Source organism: Ammospiza nelsoni, chromosome 3 (assembly GCF_027579445.1).
Source record: "Ammospiza nelsoni isolate bAmmNel1 chromosome 3, bAmmNel1.pri, whole genome shotgun sequence".
Lineage (NCBI taxonomy): Eukaryota > Metazoa > Chordata > Aves > Passeriformes > Passerellidae > Ammospiza > Ammospiza nelsoni.
The window spans coordinates 78,847,228-78,867,037 of NC_080635.1; the positions used below are offsets into that span (position 1 = coordinate 78,847,228).

Consider the following 19,810-nt stretch of genomic DNA (forward strand, 5'->3'; position numbering starts at 1 on the left):
CCAGGGCAGTCAGTCATGAATATCCTGCTTTGGCCACAGAGGGGTTGTGGAGGAAGCAGGCTCACAACAATTGGGAAAGGTTTGTAACCACAGGAGTCAAATGAATGAAGCCAAGAGACTGCCAAGTGATGCAATTCATGGGGAAAAGGAAAAAAAAAAAAAAAAAAAAAAAAAAAAGAGAGGGAAAAAAAAAATACCCAAACCCTCCTCAGCTCCTACATAGGAGCATTCATCATTCACTGTGACCTTCCAGGAATGTGCTGACAGACACAAAGCGTTCTGTGTGACATTGTGCCAGTGAACTGGAATGACTGAGCTCGCAGCATTGTTCCTAACAGCAGGGCACCATCTTCTGGAGGCTGCACAGGCTGTCCCGCCGCTCCCGCGGCACTGCGGGCCGGGCTCGGGGGGAATGATGCACCATCCCATTGAAAGCAATTCAGGACCTAAAAAAACCCCCAAAACAGAGTCCCGAGCTCATATTAAAACCAGCCGCTGCCTCAATTAGGCACAGGCGCCTGAGTGCCTGAGAGGGATGTTGGAAGCGGGGGTGGTGCTGTCTAGGATGGGATGGAGCTGGGGGGGACGTCCCAAAAATGTTGTGTTGTCAGAGCTGGCAGGCAGACACCTTTGTGTTGTTTGTCAGCACAGCACAGCCACGGATGGACAGACAGAAAAGACAGTGTTATCATGGAACCATAGGAAGGTTTGTTTTGGAAAGGACCTACAAAACCATCTAGTTAGCTACCAAAATCCCTCTGGCAGCAGAAGTGGAACAAGGTGGGATGTGGTTGGGGTGTCAGAGGTTTTTCCTGCAGCTGTGACTCTACTGGGACCTCACTGCCCTGGGTACTGCCAGTGGGGCTGCAGCAACACGGGGCTCACCATTGCACTTCTGCTTCCTCAGCCGCTGCACACGTGGCCTTGGAGGTTTAGAGGTCATATCAAGCCATGCTTGGTGCAAACCACAGTGTCACACTCCTCTGGAATAGCTCCAGGATCCTGTTCCCTTCCTTGTAAGTGAGGTAAACCTTATTCCCCAGTGATGAGCCAGGCAATAAGTTGCTGGTTTGGTTACACCTCCAGCGTTATCTCTCAGACCCTCCTTGCAGAGTCCACTTTCTACCCAGTCTGGATGCTAACTCTGTGCAATGTAGCTTTGCTTGAGTACAAGTAGAGTCTGTTTTACTCTCCCCTGTGCAATGCTGTTGTCCAAACTGTTAAACTAATTTAATTTAAAAAATAAAAATATCGGCTTCATTTTACACCTGTAAATCTCTCAGGTCCCAAAATTCATGATGTCTGACATACATACCTTGCTAGTCTGCTCTTATTAAAACAGACATCACATATTTTAGCTGAAGGACAAGTACCATGAACAGAAGGTTCTGGACATCTGGGTATCTCTAGGAGCACAAGCTGCTCACCCTCAGCTGAAGGGTAGCTGGGAAGCCAGAAGGTTTCACAAACCCTCCTTCTCTCTTATGTTTCCTGCAACCATTCCAGCACATCCCATCATGAGAAGGGAGGGAGAGAAGGGGGAATAATGCAGGGACATGTGGCATTAGGCTGCCCTTGGCATTGTTGTGTCTGCCTCATTGAGGACTGGTAATTCAGAGGATGCAGAACAGGAGGAAAGAAAACAAAAAATCACTCATGATCCTTGGGACAGAAGAAAAAAGCCAAAAACATAATGGTATGACTCTTGGGACTGTCCTGTGCAGGGTCAGGGGCTGAACTTTGATGTGGGTCCCTTCCAGCTCAGGATATTCTGTGATTCTATAACTGTATGCTGCCACTATAGATGGTGTAGCCTCAGCTGCACAACAGGCCTGGCTGCTCAGACCTTGTAGCTGAGAGGATCTGGAACAGTCAGGAAGAGTGGAGCCCACCAACAAGAGGAACTGATGAGGGCAGCAAGGTCCTGGAGGTCCTGGCCACAGCTGGGGTTGCACTCTGGGAGATTCCCATGTGACTTGCTGCATTTCAATATAACAGACTGGAGTAGGGTCATCTGAATGAGGAGAAATAAAACAAACTGTTACAAAAAAAGCCACAAGAAGCTCTCTCCAGTGTGCCCTCCACAAAGGCAGAGGGTCACCTGGCTGAAAGTAGGGAGAGAACTCGCTCAAATTATAAGAAAACAGAGACTGGAAAGGGAATGAGCCAGTGCAGGAATAAGTGTAGGATTACAGGCCAGGGGCAGAGAAGTAGGATGTGGAAAAGCATTTGGAGGAAATCATAGTTGCTACAACCTATAAAAATAAAGTAGAAGATGCCAAGAAGAACTTACTCTTCTGTCCTTGCCTGGAGCTAAATTCTCAGGACCAGGTAATGAAAAGTCAGTCAGAGATAAAGGATTTGCAGCACCTCTGTGCAGCGCTGTCACTGTAAGTCTGGGTGCTCAGGGATGTCCAGTATGCTTTAGACATGCATTTGGGCTTCTCACTTCATGACCAAACATGCTGCTTCATTTCTCACTGTCGAGCTGTAGCTCTCAGTCTCCCACTGCTGCCGTGGGCTGCAGTCACAAGGTTGTTCCCATGTCCCTCACTAGTTTGCTTCTTGGCATCCACTTCTGGGAACAGCCATCCATGTGCCCTGTGTGTCTGGGAGCATGTGATCCTGGGCAAGTCCTGTAGACCGTGCATGCCACGGATCAGATGTGCTGGGAAAAGTTCCCAGGGACTCCCTCAGTAATTGCCCAGTGGTCTCTGAGAGTGTTTATTGGAAAATGGGGGGACAATCAGAGCAAACCTGTAGGGAAGCCTAAAAAGATAAGATCTAATCTAAGCAGTGGGTAACAGCCTGGCTAAACAGAGTAAAAGCTTACAGTTCCAATTCCTTTAAGAGATTCACTTCCTTCTATTCTATGCCTGATGCAATAGCTGTTTTTTATGAGATGATCAGCCAGAGTTCTCCAGTTACCTGAGGGAAGGCTTCACCTCCCAGTGAGCAATGAAATGCTAAGACCACCTGGTGTCAGATGCCATAATTTAACTGGTGGTAATTTGCACCAGTGGATATCAAAGACACATCTGACTTGGTATCTGCAAAGGTGATGTTAATAAAGGTAATATGTGCCCACTATACAACTGTGGGTTATGTGGGTTTCTGGCAGCACAGCACCAGAAAGTCTGTGAAATAAAGAGTGTTGTCATCCTGTCTGTGATGTTCATTCCTGGGTATCCCAAGCCTGTTGTGCTCACTATGTTCCATGGCTAATTCCGCCCAGTAAAAAGACAACAAAGTTGTGTCCAGCTTTGCAAAAAAAGGCTGAATTCCCTCAACCACTTCACTGATTTATGCTGAAGATCTAGAGAACTGACACAATGCTCTTTAAGAACAAGGTTATGGTTATCACAATTTATCAGAAAAGCAGGGCTACCACACTGTGGTAAGGAAATGAACACAATGTTTTCTCTATCATAAACTCAAGGCATATTGCATTCAATAATTGCCAATTTCTTTCTTCTAATTCCACACATATTGGGACATGGAAAATTTGGCGTGGGAAGGCTTTTAAGGAGGAAATTGCATCTTAAATTTTTTAATATATTTCCATAACTTCTAAGCTTTTCAAGAGCTCCTGATGAATTAGAGGATCTCAGTCCTGAGAGCTGAATTTAAACGACCATAAAAGGACTTAAATTTCAGATGATGGGTGCTCAGCCATTCTGAAATTCAGGCGTTATTACAATGTTTTCAGTTAAGCACCCAAAGTCATTAGTCACTTCTGAAAACCTTGGCATAGAGTAAAAGAAAAAATCTCCAACTGAGCTAACATCCTTCATGTACAGACCCATAAAACAAAAACTAGAAAAAATGTCCTAAAGCCCATGAGTGAGTCAATCTCATTCATTTTGACTGTGGTAAGCTGTAAATTATTTTTATTTAATAACAGCTAATACCTGGCTTTTATACAGCTGCTTGCTTCTATTTTTTTTATTTTTTTATCAGTGGGCTATAAATGTATTATAATCTTGAAATGCAGCATCATGAGCCATTAGCACAAGAACTTAGTCAGTGTAGACAGACCATCATGGCAAAAGAATCCAGCTAAACAAAATATATACCAAAGTATTTGCTCCTCAGAAGACAATAGGAGATTTTAAACAGGCAAAAATTCCGATGCCTTTCTCACATATTATTCTTGAGAACACATTTTTCAGTCAGATCAAAAGACAGTTGTGTTAATATTTCTTTGTCTGGTTTCTTTTGGCTACTCCTACAAATGAGGCTTTATCACAGATCCTAGCTTCAAGTTTTCTGTCCTGACCAGACAAACAGGAGGTGCACCAGAAGTGTTTGCAGAGCAGTTGTTTAGGCATTAGCCCAAAGCTGTACCTGAAACAGTCCCCTGGCCCCTAAGCCCCAGCAACTGATTCAAAAGCCGAGGAGCCAAAATCATCCTCAGCACTGCCTGGAGCATTTAAATATCCCAAAGTATTTCCTGGGGCACCAGCAGTTTGACTGCAGGAGCTCATTCAGGATGCGACAGCTTCACATCTCTGCTGGCCAGACTTTTTCTACCATGGAGCAACCACTGCCAGCCCAGTTATCACCTGCCCACAGGACCTGACCAAGCAGAGGAGCTGCTTGGCAGGTGGGCCTTGCTCTGTCAAATGTGCAAGTTTCAGCCTTGCACCATCAGAACAGTGCTGAGCAGTGACAAGAGAAGCCAAAGAAGTGGTGGTTGCCCAAGCATCCACATTTCATCCAGCACAACAGGTCTGTGCCAGACCCATCACCCTGCAGCTTAGATAAGACTGAAGCCAAGCCTAAGCTGGATTGGGCTCCACTTCTCTTACCAGAACATTTTTGCTGTCTGCGGCCAAATTTTCTGAATGCTCTTGCACGGGGTTGAAAGTACGTGTGAAGCCAGGCTGGAGCTGCAAATGGAGCCAGTCCCCTGGCTCCTGTGTGAGGGCCTAACAAAGGTCACTTTATGTGTGTTGTTGCAAAGTGATGCTATGCCATGTTTCTGCACAAACACAGTGCATCGTTGCTCAACCAAGACTGGTTGTTGGACAGGCTGAGGGTTGATTTAGGTGGAGCAGCCCTATCAGTTTTCAAGGGATTAGTAAAGTCCTTGTGAAATCCTTGCAGTCGGCCTTGGGGCCAGGAGCAGCTGTTTGGTTCCTGTCACAGCCCCACAGCACAGGCTCCTGACAACAGAGATGGGCATATGGGAGGGATCAGGCCCAACACATCCCCATCCCATGTCCTTCTGAAATAGAAACAGGTCCTGAGACTTGCATGGAAAACAGGCAGCTCATAAGGAAGGTAAAGATAAAATACAGAGGAAGAGAATGGAATTTGAAATGCTAAAGAGATGGATGCATCTCTTTAAAGAGAACAGAGAAATACATAATAGGCACCTAGCCACACAAAACACTCAAAGAAAGTGTCCTGGATAGATGCAGCCAATACATTCTTCTGGATATTTTGCTTTCTAGCCCAATCTTAGAAACCTGTGGTTGTGTGTTAATTTTATACATTCATTTAACAGTCAAACCAACTCTGTCTCATTTTCACCTAGTTTTAGAAGTCAGGATTTTATTTGATTTGCAAATAAGATTTCCTTTTAAAGTAAAATTATTGTCAAGTCAATGACTGACAGATTGTCACGTAAAAAATTATAAAGCATTTTAAAGAGTTAAGGACTAAAATATGTATTTGTAGCGCACAACATTAAAATAAATATTATTTTTTTTATTCCTAAATGCAAAATATTAAATAGTCACATACAAAAAATGTTTCACCAAAGAAAGGAACACAAAAATTACTACTCTGCTCCTGAAAATAGGCAGGTCTTATGTGACTTATGTGCTTACACCTCTTGAATTTAATAAGTCTTTGCTTACCCATATGGAAGGTCATGCATGAGGTTATTACTCATACATACCAATTACTTTCACAGGTAAATCAGTAGGAAGCTACTTTGACCAGACATCTGAAATTTTCCATAATTTTTAAAGTACAAATTTCAATCAAAGCATTATTTTCAGGAATGGTTATTGCTGTTATCTGCAGCATTGCCCACCAAATGCCCTCTTTGAAGGCGATGCTTAGAAATTTTCACTAGCCAAAATTCTACCTCCCTGTTTGTCACAAGGACATTTTGGAAATGTTATCTCTAGGTCAACACTCATCTCGCTGCATTTTAATGAACAGTGTGAGCCCTCCTGATTTGCATAATAGCCGATGGTTTCAAATCCTGCCGGAGCTAACACCTTATTATCCCCTTTCATGAGGGTGCCTGGGTACCAGTGACCTGCACACCTCACTGTTGCCATTATTCAGGGGATGGCATAAGTGCTCAAAGCTTCTGAAAACCAGCCTGCATTTAATAGGTAGCTAAAAATACACAGGCCAAGGCTGCTTACAAGCCAGAGCCCTTTAGCCTCCCACCCTGCCTGTGTGCTGCTGTCTCCAGCTATTTCATTTTCTCCTCAGCAATAAGGGTTTGGAAGTGCTCTGATACAGAATGCATCGTTGTCACTTAGCAACCTTTGCCATGGTCCCTAAATGAAGTGTTTTATCAAGGAATTCATGTAACTTTAGCATTTATAACCAAATCAAAGGGGTTTTCCCTCTGTCCCTCTGATAATTAAAGTATAATAATTAAAGTTTAAAATAAACTTGCGAGGGCATTGTGACAGAAATATAAATTAGGAAAAACTGATCTAAAGTTCTGCTGTGAGTTACTGAGATTGCATTTACCTGGATTTTAACCTTTTGCTTGCTTGTTGTGAGAGGACATTGCTGAGTTGGGATTCCTCCTGGGAACAATTGCCTTGGACATTGCCTCTTGCCAGAGCCTCCACCAAGTCTTCACTACACTTGAAGTTTAGTACAGTAAGAACAACTTTAGTGGGAGATTGCTTCCTGATATTTATGTAACTTTTAAGTTGGATGAATTTTAGCATTATGGTTTATTCTCCCTTTTAATATAAATAATAATATTATCAAGTATACATGAGAAAATTTGGAGCAGTACAACAACCACATGAGAAACTCCTTCAGGTTTAACGACACACACTTGGACTATGCAGCAATATTGTTTGCATATACCAAGCATATACTGACTATAGTATATGCTTATATGCTATAAGCATAGTATATAAGCATATACTATGCTTATATAGTATAAGCATAGTATATAAGCTTATACTTACATACTATGTAAGTATATACATAGTATATACTTGAAACTACAGGCCAGTAGCCCTGACAGCTGGAAATGGCTCATGTGCTGAGCAGATTGTGGGCGACAGCCATCTCTTTGCACCTCTTGGCACTCCACCAGCAATCAGCCCACCCTTGGCTGCTGGACAGTTCAGGGCGGGGAGGGACACCGGGGCAGGGATGCACGTGGGTGGAGATACCTTGTACTGTGGGTTTGGCAGCAGGGAGGGCCTGAGGAGACCATGGATCCTGGATACACAAACCAGGACTTCAGTGCTCAGCTTCCTCAGCAAGGGTCACACTGCAGCTGTGACTGAAAGCCAGGAGCTGGCAAACCCCAAAGCTGTGAGGGTCCCACTCCTGCTCTGCCCTCCTCAGAGGAGGGGTCCCCACCCCGGGCTGGGAATTGCCTGGAGCAGCCTGGGAGGCACCGAGCAGGAGACACAGGTGTGTCAGGCTCCGGGAGTGATTTTTTCCCACAAGACAGCACTAAAGAAGGAAATGAGAAGCGGCCTCTTTTGTGGCTGAGATTCACTCTGGAGGGCTGCTTCTTGCCTGCCGCTCCTATGTTGCAACACAGGAAATTTGCTTCTGCTAACACCTGGTGTTGTTTCAAACAGCCAGATGGTCCTAACCTCAGTCTCCGGTAATTGATGGCCTACTTGTCTAACCCTGTAACTATCTCTCGCTTTAGACACAGATGCTGCATCTCTCTAAATACCGTTCCACATTAAAACATCCTACCTTCCTGTTTCACGTATCAATCAATGCAGTAATTCTTACAGAAACCAGCAGTGGCCTGTATAAACCAGGAGACAGTGGGTGTAAGCAAGGAGAGATAAAATTATGCAGGCTTAAATTACAAACTGGATGTGCGGTTTGAAGGATTTAGACTCGCATTGCAAAATTAGCTGGGACATAACCAGCAAGCAAACAGACATCAGCCAGTGACCCCAAGAGCAAATGTTAGCTCACACAAGCCAGGATGCCCTGGTATGTACTGCTCTCTGTTACAGGACTAATGCTAATTTGATCGCTAATTCTCTGCACCAGCCTAACCCACTGCTCACTTCCAGCAAATCCAAATAGCCTTATACTTGCAATACCTTTTTTTTTCTGGGTTTTTCTGGTAGATGATTCTCTTCTTCTAGTTGAGCTCTGCTTGTAGGTGGTCTGTTACCACATGATGATGATGAGGCATCCTACAGGCTACCACAGTATCAGAAGGCATTAGCCTTCACGAGTTTGAAGGCCAGAAGCTTTTACTTGATGAATTAGGATCTGCCCCGAGCTCCCTGCTTCCTCTCAATCCTTGTTCTGAGCAAACTGAAGGCTGACACCTGGGACCCTGACAACAGACTCAGGAAATGAAAGCTGATGTTACTGAGGCTACCAAGATGTTCTGTTTCCTGACATTAAATGGAGACAGTATTCTTCCATCTCTCGTGCTCAGCAAGGATATAACTTGACTGTCAGGTATTTAGAAGCTGAGCAACTGCTGTTGGTTCAAATACCTTTCTTGCATGACCCTTCAGTTTCACATAGCAATCTCTCTAGGCATTAGAGCCTTGCTTTCAGGGCATGCCACCATCCCCTCCTTCTGCATGGAGACATAAGGCACAAAGCACAGTGAAGGATTCACTCAGTCAACACAAGATTTCTGTGCCAGGGCATAGGCTGGATCCAGTTCCTTACTTGCCTCTAGGTTTTTGCATTTGTATTTGTCCCTCCCTTTTAGGCAGGTGGTTTTGATCCCACCGTTTCTTTACATGTGGTATGTTACCATTCAGGTTCTCATCTGCATGCAGTTATCCCATGCTCTCAAGTTCCCTGATGGACACCAGGAATGTCACTTTATAAGGTCTGCCCACAATTATATGATGATTACTGTAAGAATAAAGAGGTCAAGTATGGAATTGGGATGGCCATAGTAAAATTGAGCTTACAGTTCCATAAGATTTAGAAGCATAAGGTTCTTCTTCCCTCTGAGACCCTGTAACTTCCTAATGTAGAGCAAAATACCAGGAGTACAGGGAGGGGTTGGGGGTGGAGAATCAGGAGGAAAAAACAGGGAAAGTGGCTTTTTTGTTTAGGCAGTAAAAAACCCAGTAGATCAGATCAGCCACCCTTAAAACCACAGCCCTCATTTACAAGAATTTACTAGGTCAAAATAAATGGAAGTGATCCCATGCCAATGATGTGCAGAAATGCAGCGTAGAGCAAGAGAAGAAATGAGCTTTGCAGAGAAGTGCAATACCTATGGAGGCTCTCAGGTTGTGCAGAGTGCACGAGAAAGCAAAGTGTGTGTGAACAGCTGAACTGCTCCCTAAGTCACTGTAACTCCAAACAATCTGTTACTGACACAAAACAATGTTTCCATAAGCCACCCCACCCCTCTATTTCTATACTTTGAGAAATAGAAATGTGTTCATTTCCATTCACACAATACATGGATCAGAAAAAAGTTCACAATACAGGGCACTGTATTTTTACACAATATCTAGATCCCTACAGGAAAGGTGCAGGATAATATGGAGCCTTTTTCTTTCCTCTCAGTACACTCCCAATAAAATTGCTTCACTTTCTGAGCCTCACATTTTTGCTCCCAGCTGTTGTCTCTGCCAGCTTGAACTTGACAATTGAGAGGGGTAACTGGAAGGTCACATTTTAAGCATGATCAGTTGAATTTCTGCTTTCTCAATGTACATATTTGCCATGGGGTTTTTTTGGTTTTTTTTGTTTTTTTTTTTTTTTCCTAAGCACTTAGTTTTCCACACTCCATCTCTAAGAAGCCTTTGCTAACAAATGTTTTAGATTTTTCTGGCCTTGTTGCAGAACTGCAGCTTCTCTAACATGTTAATATTGCACAGGCTCCCAGCAGACAGAGGCTCAAAGCAGTTCAGGACCAGAAAGCGCCTCCTCTTGAGACTGAACTGAGCTACAGATGAACTGAAGCACCTCCTGAAGCCATAGGAAGAGCTCAGCTCATCTCAAAGCCTCTGGAAAGAGAGGTCCCAATATGTGATTGCCAGTCAGCTGGGACACGCATGGGGAAAGGAGCAACTGCCAGGCCCAAGCCCCAGGCCTGGCTCTTCCCAGGTACAGCACAGACATGACAAAGAAGCGTCAGGGCATCCCAGCCCTGGCACACAGTTGCCAGTCCAGTCTCCTGTGGCCTCAGTCAGGGCCCCCAGCACTGACCCAGGCAAGGTGTGGGCACAGCGTGAGGGTCAGCAGGGCCAGCAGTGCCCTGTGAGCAGGCAGGCAGCTGGACAGCGGCCAAGCCAGCCCGTTGGTGCGGGTGCCTAAAACGATCCCTACCCTTCACTGGGCAGCAATTCATCTGCACAGACAGCCACGAGCTTGAAATATAAATAGTTGTATCTAGCAATGGGGAATGGAAACTGTCCTGGTCATTGGTTTTGATGTATTTATGGCTGGTTTTAACGTAAATCTGAGTTTTCGCTGCCAACGGTCTAAGCCTGCTGAGGATTCTCTCCTTCCGCCACCATATTCTGGCAAAAGTCAAAAACAAATGCGTTCACATCTCCTACCTCTTTGCCTCCAGTATTCTGAAGGGATGAAAAGGATTGTGAATTGGATGGAAATCTGTAGCACTCCCTATTCAGACTTCAGACTGCAATCATAGCTGTGCATATCTGAGCAGCCATCCAGATGCTAATGGAGCTGATCCTATGTCAGTAAGATTAGAGAAAGACCTCCATCGTTTAATTTTTAAATATTTATTGCCTATGAATCAAAGGGCCAACACATACTGAGATAGCAGGGGAAATATCTTTTCTTGCCTGTGTTAACAGTAATGTTCTAAGATAAAGCTGTTATTTTAAAACTTATTTTCACTTTTCACTAGTGTTTTTAACTGTCCTGAAAAGAAGGATGTTTATACAATTTTGCAAAGAAACATGAACTGTTCTACTCCATTTACATTTCTTTGTTCCAAAATGTATTCCTCTTGTTGAGATTCCAGCAGACAAGGAAAGCAGACACAGTGGTTACTTTCCAATGTGAAACTTAAAACCACAATCTCCTGCACAGAAAACACAGAATGAGTCACAGGAAGGGGCCACTTGCTTGCAAAACTCATTAAAAGCGAGGCAAGGCAAAATGGATTTCCTGTATCAATAAATAGATTGCTGGCAGTAGGCAGAACACCTGACAGTGCTGGAGGCTAAAAACCAGTCCAAGGGTAACCATTAGTAAAGTCAGATCAATTCTTCAGCTCAGAAACTCTATCTCCCCAATACACAGTTTTCTTGGAATTAGTTGGCTTAATCCAGCAAAGTGTTTAAGAATATGCGTAAATTTCAGCACAGGGAGGGATGAGTTAAACACTTGCTAAAATAGGCTGAAAAATGATGATGTCTGTATTTATTCACTGAAGCAAGCTGTATTAAAAGGATACATGCATGGTACCACTGAGGTGCAGACAGTGCAGGTGAAAGCTTTGTTTCCCAAGTTCATGAAAAAATAATAAAGAAGCCCTAGTCCTTACATAAGCTTAAAATTTAGCTGAAATTGCAACTTTGTTTTGCTGTTAGCAGTACTCCTTGGACACCTGAGCATAGAATTCCTTTTGTTCAATGTTATTCTCTTCTGTCTGGCGAATGAAGCCAAAAGGGCCTTCTGATGTCTTCTGTGCAGCACAGACACGCGGAGATCACAGGCTGTGCACTTAGGGGGCACAAGGCTGAGCTCAGTGCCTGACCCAGCACCACCCAGGGTCAGCACAAGGGTAGGAACAAGAAGGTGCTTTTTGGCCACTTGTTGTGGTTTTGTTCCCCTTCTCTAGTTCCCCTTAGAAAAAAACTTAATTCTCATTTTACCTTTATTTTTCTCCCTCACTTCCCAATGGCTGGAAAGGTCTCAATGAAGGTCTCTTCCCCCAGCATCCAACAGCTCTAATTCCTCAGCACCGTCTCCTGGCTCCCATTTACAAGTAGCCCTTTGATTGCATATTTCCAAAATGCTACTGAACACAATGAGAGGCTGTATTTTACTGCAAGCACAAGAGTGAGACTATCTGAGGTCATGACACAGGGAGTATATTCCCTTCACCAGTGTACTTTGCTGGAATTTTATGAAAAGAAAGAAAAAAAATAAACATAAAACCAAGAATACTAAGAACAACCCTCAGACTTCACCTTTTCATGCATTCATAAAGGGCTGCAAGTTACACTAGTGATATTTTTAGGCACTAGCTCTTAGCATCAACCATCTTCTGACTCTGGCAATGAACTATCCTGAGGTACCTGATGGCACATGCAATGCATATTGAATTAAAGTTATTTACAAGGATGAAAATGTAGCATTCAGGAAATATTCCCTACCTTTCTCATGGCATAAAAAGATGCCCCCCCCCAACAACTTTATGTTCTTTGCTCCTCAGGAGCTTCCTCCCTCAGACTGCTGTATCTTTAGTGTCAATGGGATCTTCCAGGAGCAATGAGTGTCCTTATAAAGTTTGTTTTGCTGATGCAAAAGCACAATTTCTCTGACTTTTAATTAAAAGGGTACCTTCATTTCAAAGTCTGTCTCCAGAGCTCCAGGGTAAATGTTTATAAAAGGCAGAGACATACAGAAGATAGAGAACACTGAAGAAGCAGTGACTGCAGGCTGCCCAAATACGGCTGCTCTCGTATTTTTAACAGAGAACTTGAGATGCCGCAGAGCCTTATCAACCCCAAACATCTTTGCTTCCATACCAGCACTCACAGGCCTGGCAGTATCACTGCACTGCAGTGAGGCTGCTCAGCAAACCTGGCAGGGCAGCAAAAGGCACCACTGTGTTCTCAGGGACAGGAGGAAAAAGGGTTATTGGCTTTTCCCCAGCAGGATGGCCTATGTCAAAGAGAAGCCCACAAAACAGGCTATCTGGTCTCACTGCCATGGATGGATGACAGCATCCCCATTCAAAACAGATGGACAGCTTTTGCTTAGGTCACACTAGGAATTAGACAAAAGGAAGATTCAAAAAATTCTGGGCTGGGGTAGGATTCCTGACTGCTCCAATTTGCTCCAGTTCCCGTCTGGTTGCTCTTGGCTCCAAGGTGCTGTTCCCATGTCCCAAAATAGCCAGAGCCCAGATCCTGGCCCCATCTCCCTCAGTAAACTCTTTCAGATTTAAAAGGCTCTCAGCAAAACACTGCAGCTGAACAGCAAAAATAATCTAAGATACACTGGATAGCCCTAGTAAAAAACAGGCAGTGGAGATTGGAGATACAAAAGCCATGCTTTACATATTCAGCAGTTCTGCAAAAGCACTCTGCCATTATCAAAGAACACAGAAAAATAGGAAAGTCAGGAAAAAATTTATTTTTGCCTTTATTACAATATATATTTCTACTCTTGTTGCATTCAGCAGATCAAAATGAAGTGTTAAAACTATTTTCATCACTGCAGTAGCACATACATTTACAGAGTAAACACTGTATATAAATAGTCTTTCAAATAATAACAAAGCATATCTACAAATAAAAAATATCCAATACCTCTTTCTCCTCCTTCCCCAAATTACAGCAGTAACAGTTTATGTTCAGCATAACTAATGTCACAAGCACAACATTCTTTCCCTCCCATGACCCAGCTAGAGTGGTGTGGTCATCAGCATCAAGAAAATAAACATTAGTCACTCCTCACTGCTGCATATTCTAGTTTCTGTGTATTGTATGAATAGAATATACTGTGATCTAATGTGTCTGTATACTTATGTTAACATATTCTTTCTGTAACAAAAACCAGCATTACACTGCAAGCAAGGTTGACTTTTTTCTTTCACAGAAAGAGTAGCATTTTTTAAATATATTTTTCTGCTACATGAATTAACAAAGCAGTTTAAATATTACCCTAAAATTATTCAGCTACCAAATCAAAATGTCTTATACGTTCTGGAAAAGCATGGTGATGTTTCTAGCAGGTCAAACCCTTGATTTTCATGTAAGTAGTTTTTTTGTCAGTAAATTTGATAAAAGTTACAGCAACACACACTCCTGACAGTGTTCAGCTATATTTCAATTTCAGATACAAAGGGGGATGCAGCAACTCAGAAGCGAAGCTTTGAACGTCACAGAATCACAGAAAAGTTGGTCAGAAGGGACCCCTGGAGGTCATGCAGTCCAACTTCAGCCTTAAAGCAGATGGATAACAACACTAGATCAAGTCAGCCATAACCCTGTTTAATCAAATCTTGAAAAACTCTGGGACAGATTCTGCAGCACCTCAGGGTCACCTGTACCAGCAATGCACTCTGGCCACAATCTGACAATTAAAACAGTTCCTTATTCACATTATCATTTTGTTTTAAATACTAAAGGCAAGAAACAACCCTAGATTGCCTATTTATTAAGTTATAAATAAATATATCACAGGCTTTAATTGTGGAGAACTTTCAGGGACCATCTTTTCTGGTGGGAATTGCTGCACGTACCACCTTGGAAAAATAGATTTTAACTACTGTTAAGGATAAAAAACACAAAACTGACAGCCTCTCGCTGAAGAGAACAGTTAGTTTTATTTTATATATTTTATATAATAAATGCATTGAAATAGGCCTTTACCAAAACAGAATTTAAATAGGATGCAGCTAGCACATCTGTCCATTTATTCAATGATTAATGACAAGTATTAATAGATAATTAAAGGAAAGTGTGGCTATATTTAGAGATGCAACCATCTCAGTTTGGCAATCTGCAATCCCCACTGATTGTCTTTCAGAAAATCCACCCCATATTTCTTACACCTTGAAGTAAAAAGATATTTGCATTTTCTTTAAACTTTCAAGAGAACATAATCAGTTCTGGGTTGTCAAACACTTGTCAAACAAATATCAAACACACATTTCTTCCTCTTTGTGTCTAATCCTGATATGTCCAAAGCAGATATTTACCTTTCCTGAAGTAGCAATGTTCATATGAAAGGAAGACTTAGGGAGGGCTCTCCACTGCACACTGCAGCTATATAAAGCATTGCATATGTTCTCATTGAAGGCACAGAGAAATCATAAATTGGCCCACTTAGAACCCAGATAAAGTCTTCAGCAGTAAAACTTAGAAAATCCCTACCAGAGTGTTCCCATCCTATCTACATTGCGATCACTCTTGACACGCAAAACCAGAATTTGTTGTTAAGAAAGAAATGTGATACAGAGCAGCCATTTCCAAATTTCTGGGTGATGAACAACCATAATCACATCTTAAAATGTCTCCTGGACCACTCTTCCTTCCTGTTATTAAACTCTTAAGTGAAAACACTACAAAGCAGCTGCAAAACACTTACCATAGCCTCAGATCACAAGCTGGCAGAGACCACAGCTTGGGAACCACCAGTGTAGTCATACTGAAATACAATATACATAGAAGCCCATGATGCCATTTTCAGCATTTCAGAGAACAGTTAGACTTTTCAGTATAATCCAAAAGGAAAAAAAAAATTTCTTTCCTATCTACAACATATTTGAAATCATTTGGCATGTGGGCACTTGGAGTCCATATTTTAAGTACCACATTGTGTAAAGGCAGACCATTTGGAAAATGTTATCAACTGATCCACAGTATTGCTTTTAGTGCACACAGTTCAATCTTAAGGCTGTCAAAAACAATATCTACAGCTTGTGTCTGGATAAATATGGAAAAAAAAAAGAAAAAAAAAGGAGATTTCATTATCTTAAAGGAGAGTAAATTGTACTAAAAGTATCCATTCTTTATGATACAAAACAAAGCAAAAACATCCATACAGTAAAAACCTGAGATGCGTCATTCACCAGAATCAAAATTCACATTTTAACCAAAATAATATTTCAAACAAAACTATTCCATTTTGATAAAATCCTTACTATTTTTGGCTCAGTAAAAAATCTTCAACCTCCGCACACTGCGTGTGGGAAAGATGCATTTACTGAAAATCACCCACTTCAGTAAGGTGGGCACTATCCGCAGCGGCCTGTATCTTCCACTTGAACACGGACCTTGATCCAAAAAGCTACTCCTGAAGTATTATAGTTCTCACACTGAGAAAGATTGGAAGAATCTGGCCATCCTATTTCATTTACTTTCAATTTAGAATACATATAATTTATTTCCTCAGAAGTGTCCCATGTCAAAACAGGCTGGAATCAATCAAACACAGCTCAATTGGTTTTGACAGCTACACTGATTTACATCTGCTGAGAACCTAGCCCAGTAATTAACTCTTAAACAAACAGTTGTTGGTCAAGCAAAGGAAGAGAGGAGGAATCATTTGCTCCTTCAGAGAGAAGGATTTTGCTATATAGATTGTAATCCCTGTTTGTGTCACCAGATAATGTTAGGAATGGTGAGCACTTTCAGCTCCGTTACTGGCAAGGGGTTCTGACAGGATGGAAGACGGCTTCAGTGATGCAGAACAGAAGTGGAATCACTTTACAACCTTATGGCATGATTACCTGCAACCCCAACATCACTGCACTTTTAATTGACCTTATATAATGAAAGTGCATGGCAAAATTTGAGGAACTGGGAAAGGACCTAGAAAAGCAACTCCTATTCCTAACAAGACTCCCCTTGTCTGGAAACCTAAGTAAGTATGAAAAAGCATTCCTAAGTTTGCTCACAGCAGAAGAATACAATGCTCACAACTTCACAGATCCCAACTGAACTGTCAACAGCAAAAGCCAAGTGGTGTCCTTTCAACACAAGCCAACCCAGTCTTTGAGGTGAGACCAGCAATTTGGAGATGTGATTAAGATGAGGCTGGATGTACATCCTGAGTTTCAAATGGTGGCAGAGGTTCTCTCCAGTAGGTGAACTGGCTGTAGGTGTCAGAACAAGGGAAGTCTGAAGAATTACTTCTTTTCAGCAAAGGGAAAATGTGATCTACCACTTCACAGAGTCTGACATAGCTGGAAAACAAAAAAAAAAGAATGCTGAACCATTTCAGACCATCTTTATTTTGAATTTTTTAAATGTCCCAACCACTAAGGCATGACTACATTTACAAACAGACAAAGTGCACAAGTCACCCTCCTCAAAGCAATAAAACTAAATTTAATTTTGGTGCCCAGCTTCCAGAAAGGATTCAGAGTTAGGATAAGAAATTCATTCTAATCTGTTCATTCTAACAAATGATACTTACCTAGTGAGAAATAGATGCCATTTTACACATAGATCATCTGCTAAAATATTCAAACACCACATTCTGCCTCTCCATTTCTGTCCAGCTTGGCTCAAGCAGTTCCCTGCTCAACTGATTATTCATATTTTATGCACATATGGCTGCCCTTCAATTAAAGACACCAACACTTAACATTACTAAAAGCCATTCCAATGCTAGGGGTTACCAGTGCCTAAGCATCTTTCTGGAAGCACTTGACCCTCTCTTCAGATTTTGTTTTCTGGCTCTTCTAGATAGGAGATCCAGGAAAAGGAAATTTTGAAAAGGCAGATGGTATCAGCAAACTAGTGAGTCTCATTTTTATGCAGACTAAATCATCCACTTTTAAATCTTTTACATTAATAAAGTAGATGGAATTTATTATACTAAATATAAAAAAAAATCTTTTTGTCAGTTTAGCTGAAGGGAAGTGGAAAGTCTGTATTTTAATCTAAATCTTTTTTGTTTTGTTTGAAGAATTATAAAGAATCTTTAATTACTAAAATTGAATGGATCTTTGGGCAACTTGAGTCATAAGTTAGAGTAAATGAATTTAGTCCATGAAGTGTTAGGGATAAGAGATTACTTACGATGAGATGTTTGTCTTTGCATGCTCTTGTATAAGTTCTCCTTTGGGGTTAACTGTAAATATCCTGTTTAAAGAAACCCCCACTTGTTTGTATGAATAAACATCCTAAAAGAATAAAAAAGAAGAAAAATCATGATTCCGCCTTTGCAAAATCATGTGTAATCTTGCTTTAATATATTACACAAAAGAACATATTTACACAGAACTGGTACTAAATTCACCTAGTTATTGTGTGCCTGAAATTCTCCATTATGTTACAAATGAGGTCAATCTAATGAAATGTTCATGAAACAGACAATTTCCTGCTAGATAAGAAGTTTGCCACTTCAGTTTAAACTGTTAATCAAAATCATGTTCATTTTTTTCAGTAACTTCCCTTGACACAATAATAACATTCAGTAAAGAACTAATGACATTTGGTGTAAGAGCACATTAACACCTTCATTTTTCCTTCAGAGAATATTTAATGCCCTTTGTGCATTGTACCAAGTATGTTACAACAGTGTACAGAGGTTAAAATGTAACTGACACATAAAACAGGAATTATTTTTTAAGGGCAAGGTCACAAAATTCGTAACAAATATGTCTATACTAAAGCCATCACTTAGCTCTTGAGTTCAGATTTGTGGCATACTCATATGGCATACTCCATGTCAGAACAAGGGAAAAAGAAGGGAAAGCAAGAAATATAAGTGAGCCACAGCAGGTAATGCAGATACAACTATGGGAAGTACAATGAGAAGTCAGAATTAAGAATGTCTTCTACAAAATTCAGATTGTTAAAGAAAACAATAAATAAGTTTTGATCTGCTCTGAAGAAAAGCTCAACAAAATCAAAGTTGAAAATATCTCCCAAAAGATCAGAGCAAAACCAATTTCCATTTTGCTAACATAAATCATGGTTTCAAAAGCCAAAATGGTGAAAAACTGGAACATTAATGAAACCACAAAGTTTATTATTATTTCTATATTGTAAAGACTGTTCAAAAAATTAAGTAATTGAGCAAAAGAGAAGAGCAGTCATTTCAAGAATTCAGCATCATGGCAGTCCACACACTGTCTACACCTGTAACACCCATGTGTACAGAAATTTCTCTGAGTTTGTTCTTGGAAAAAACAATCAAAACCAAAAACATAACAAGACAACAACAACAAAAAACCAACTTCCAAAAAAAACGAAACAGAAAAACAACAGAAAACCCAGAGCAGAAAACTGAGAAAGCTGTGATCCTGAGCTATACAAAACCTGTATAGCACATTGCACACCTGAAGCCTGCACTCTGGCAGCAAGCATAGGAGTGAGCTACCAGTAATAACTTTAGAAACAATAACTTAGTGTTTTACTTGAAATAGTATTGAAATAAAATCATTATTTTAATGCATGTTTCCCTGAGGTTCAAATAAAAATGGAACTAGAGGTAGTTATTATCTGTAATACAACATTACCGAAGTTTTTAAAATGTTATTTCATAATCCTATGTTTAAAGGTGCCTTGATAATGGAAACTAAGCTGCCTATAATATAACAGCTCAGTACAGCAATGGGATAGTGAGGAGCTCTGTAAGCTCTGACATAATGCTTTTAAAGAAGGAGTAATTACATGCCAGGGTTCCCCCTCAGCCCAAGCCCATGAGACTGTTTCCTCCTCTAGATGCTTAACAGCATTCTTTGGTCCAGGGCAGGAGCCTTCTATAGCCCAAATATCCAGTCTGCCAACAGGTGACAGATCTGTCTTTCCTTTCCTATGTCTAGTATGTCATTTTCTATCCTTTTCTATGTTCAATATATCATATTGGACATATCCTTTTCTATGTCCAATATATCACTTTCCATACAAAGTGGAACCTTTTGACTTCGATGGGACATTCAAGGTTATTTGAGTGTACT

General features: G+C 41.4%; 1 protein-coding gene across 1 annotated transcript in view; it reads right to left on the reverse strand.

Moving 5' to 3' along the window:
* Positions 1 to 13,501: 13,501 nt before the first annotated feature.
* LPIN1 (lipin 1) overlaps positions 13,502 to 19,810 on the reverse strand; it is a 49,170-nt gene continuing 42,861 nt past the window's right edge. Inside the window, exons 19-20 of the mRNA XM_059467900.1 lie at positions 17,925 to 18,028; positions 13,502 to 17,083 (exon numbers count right to left, since the gene is read on the reverse strand). Of these exons, the coding sequence (XP_059323883.1) occupies positions 16,924 to 17,083; positions 17,925 to 18,028 (264 nt within the window). The 3' untranslated portion in view covers positions 13,502 to 16,923. The remainder of the gene's footprint in view (positions 17,084 to 17,924; positions 18,029 to 19,810) is intronic.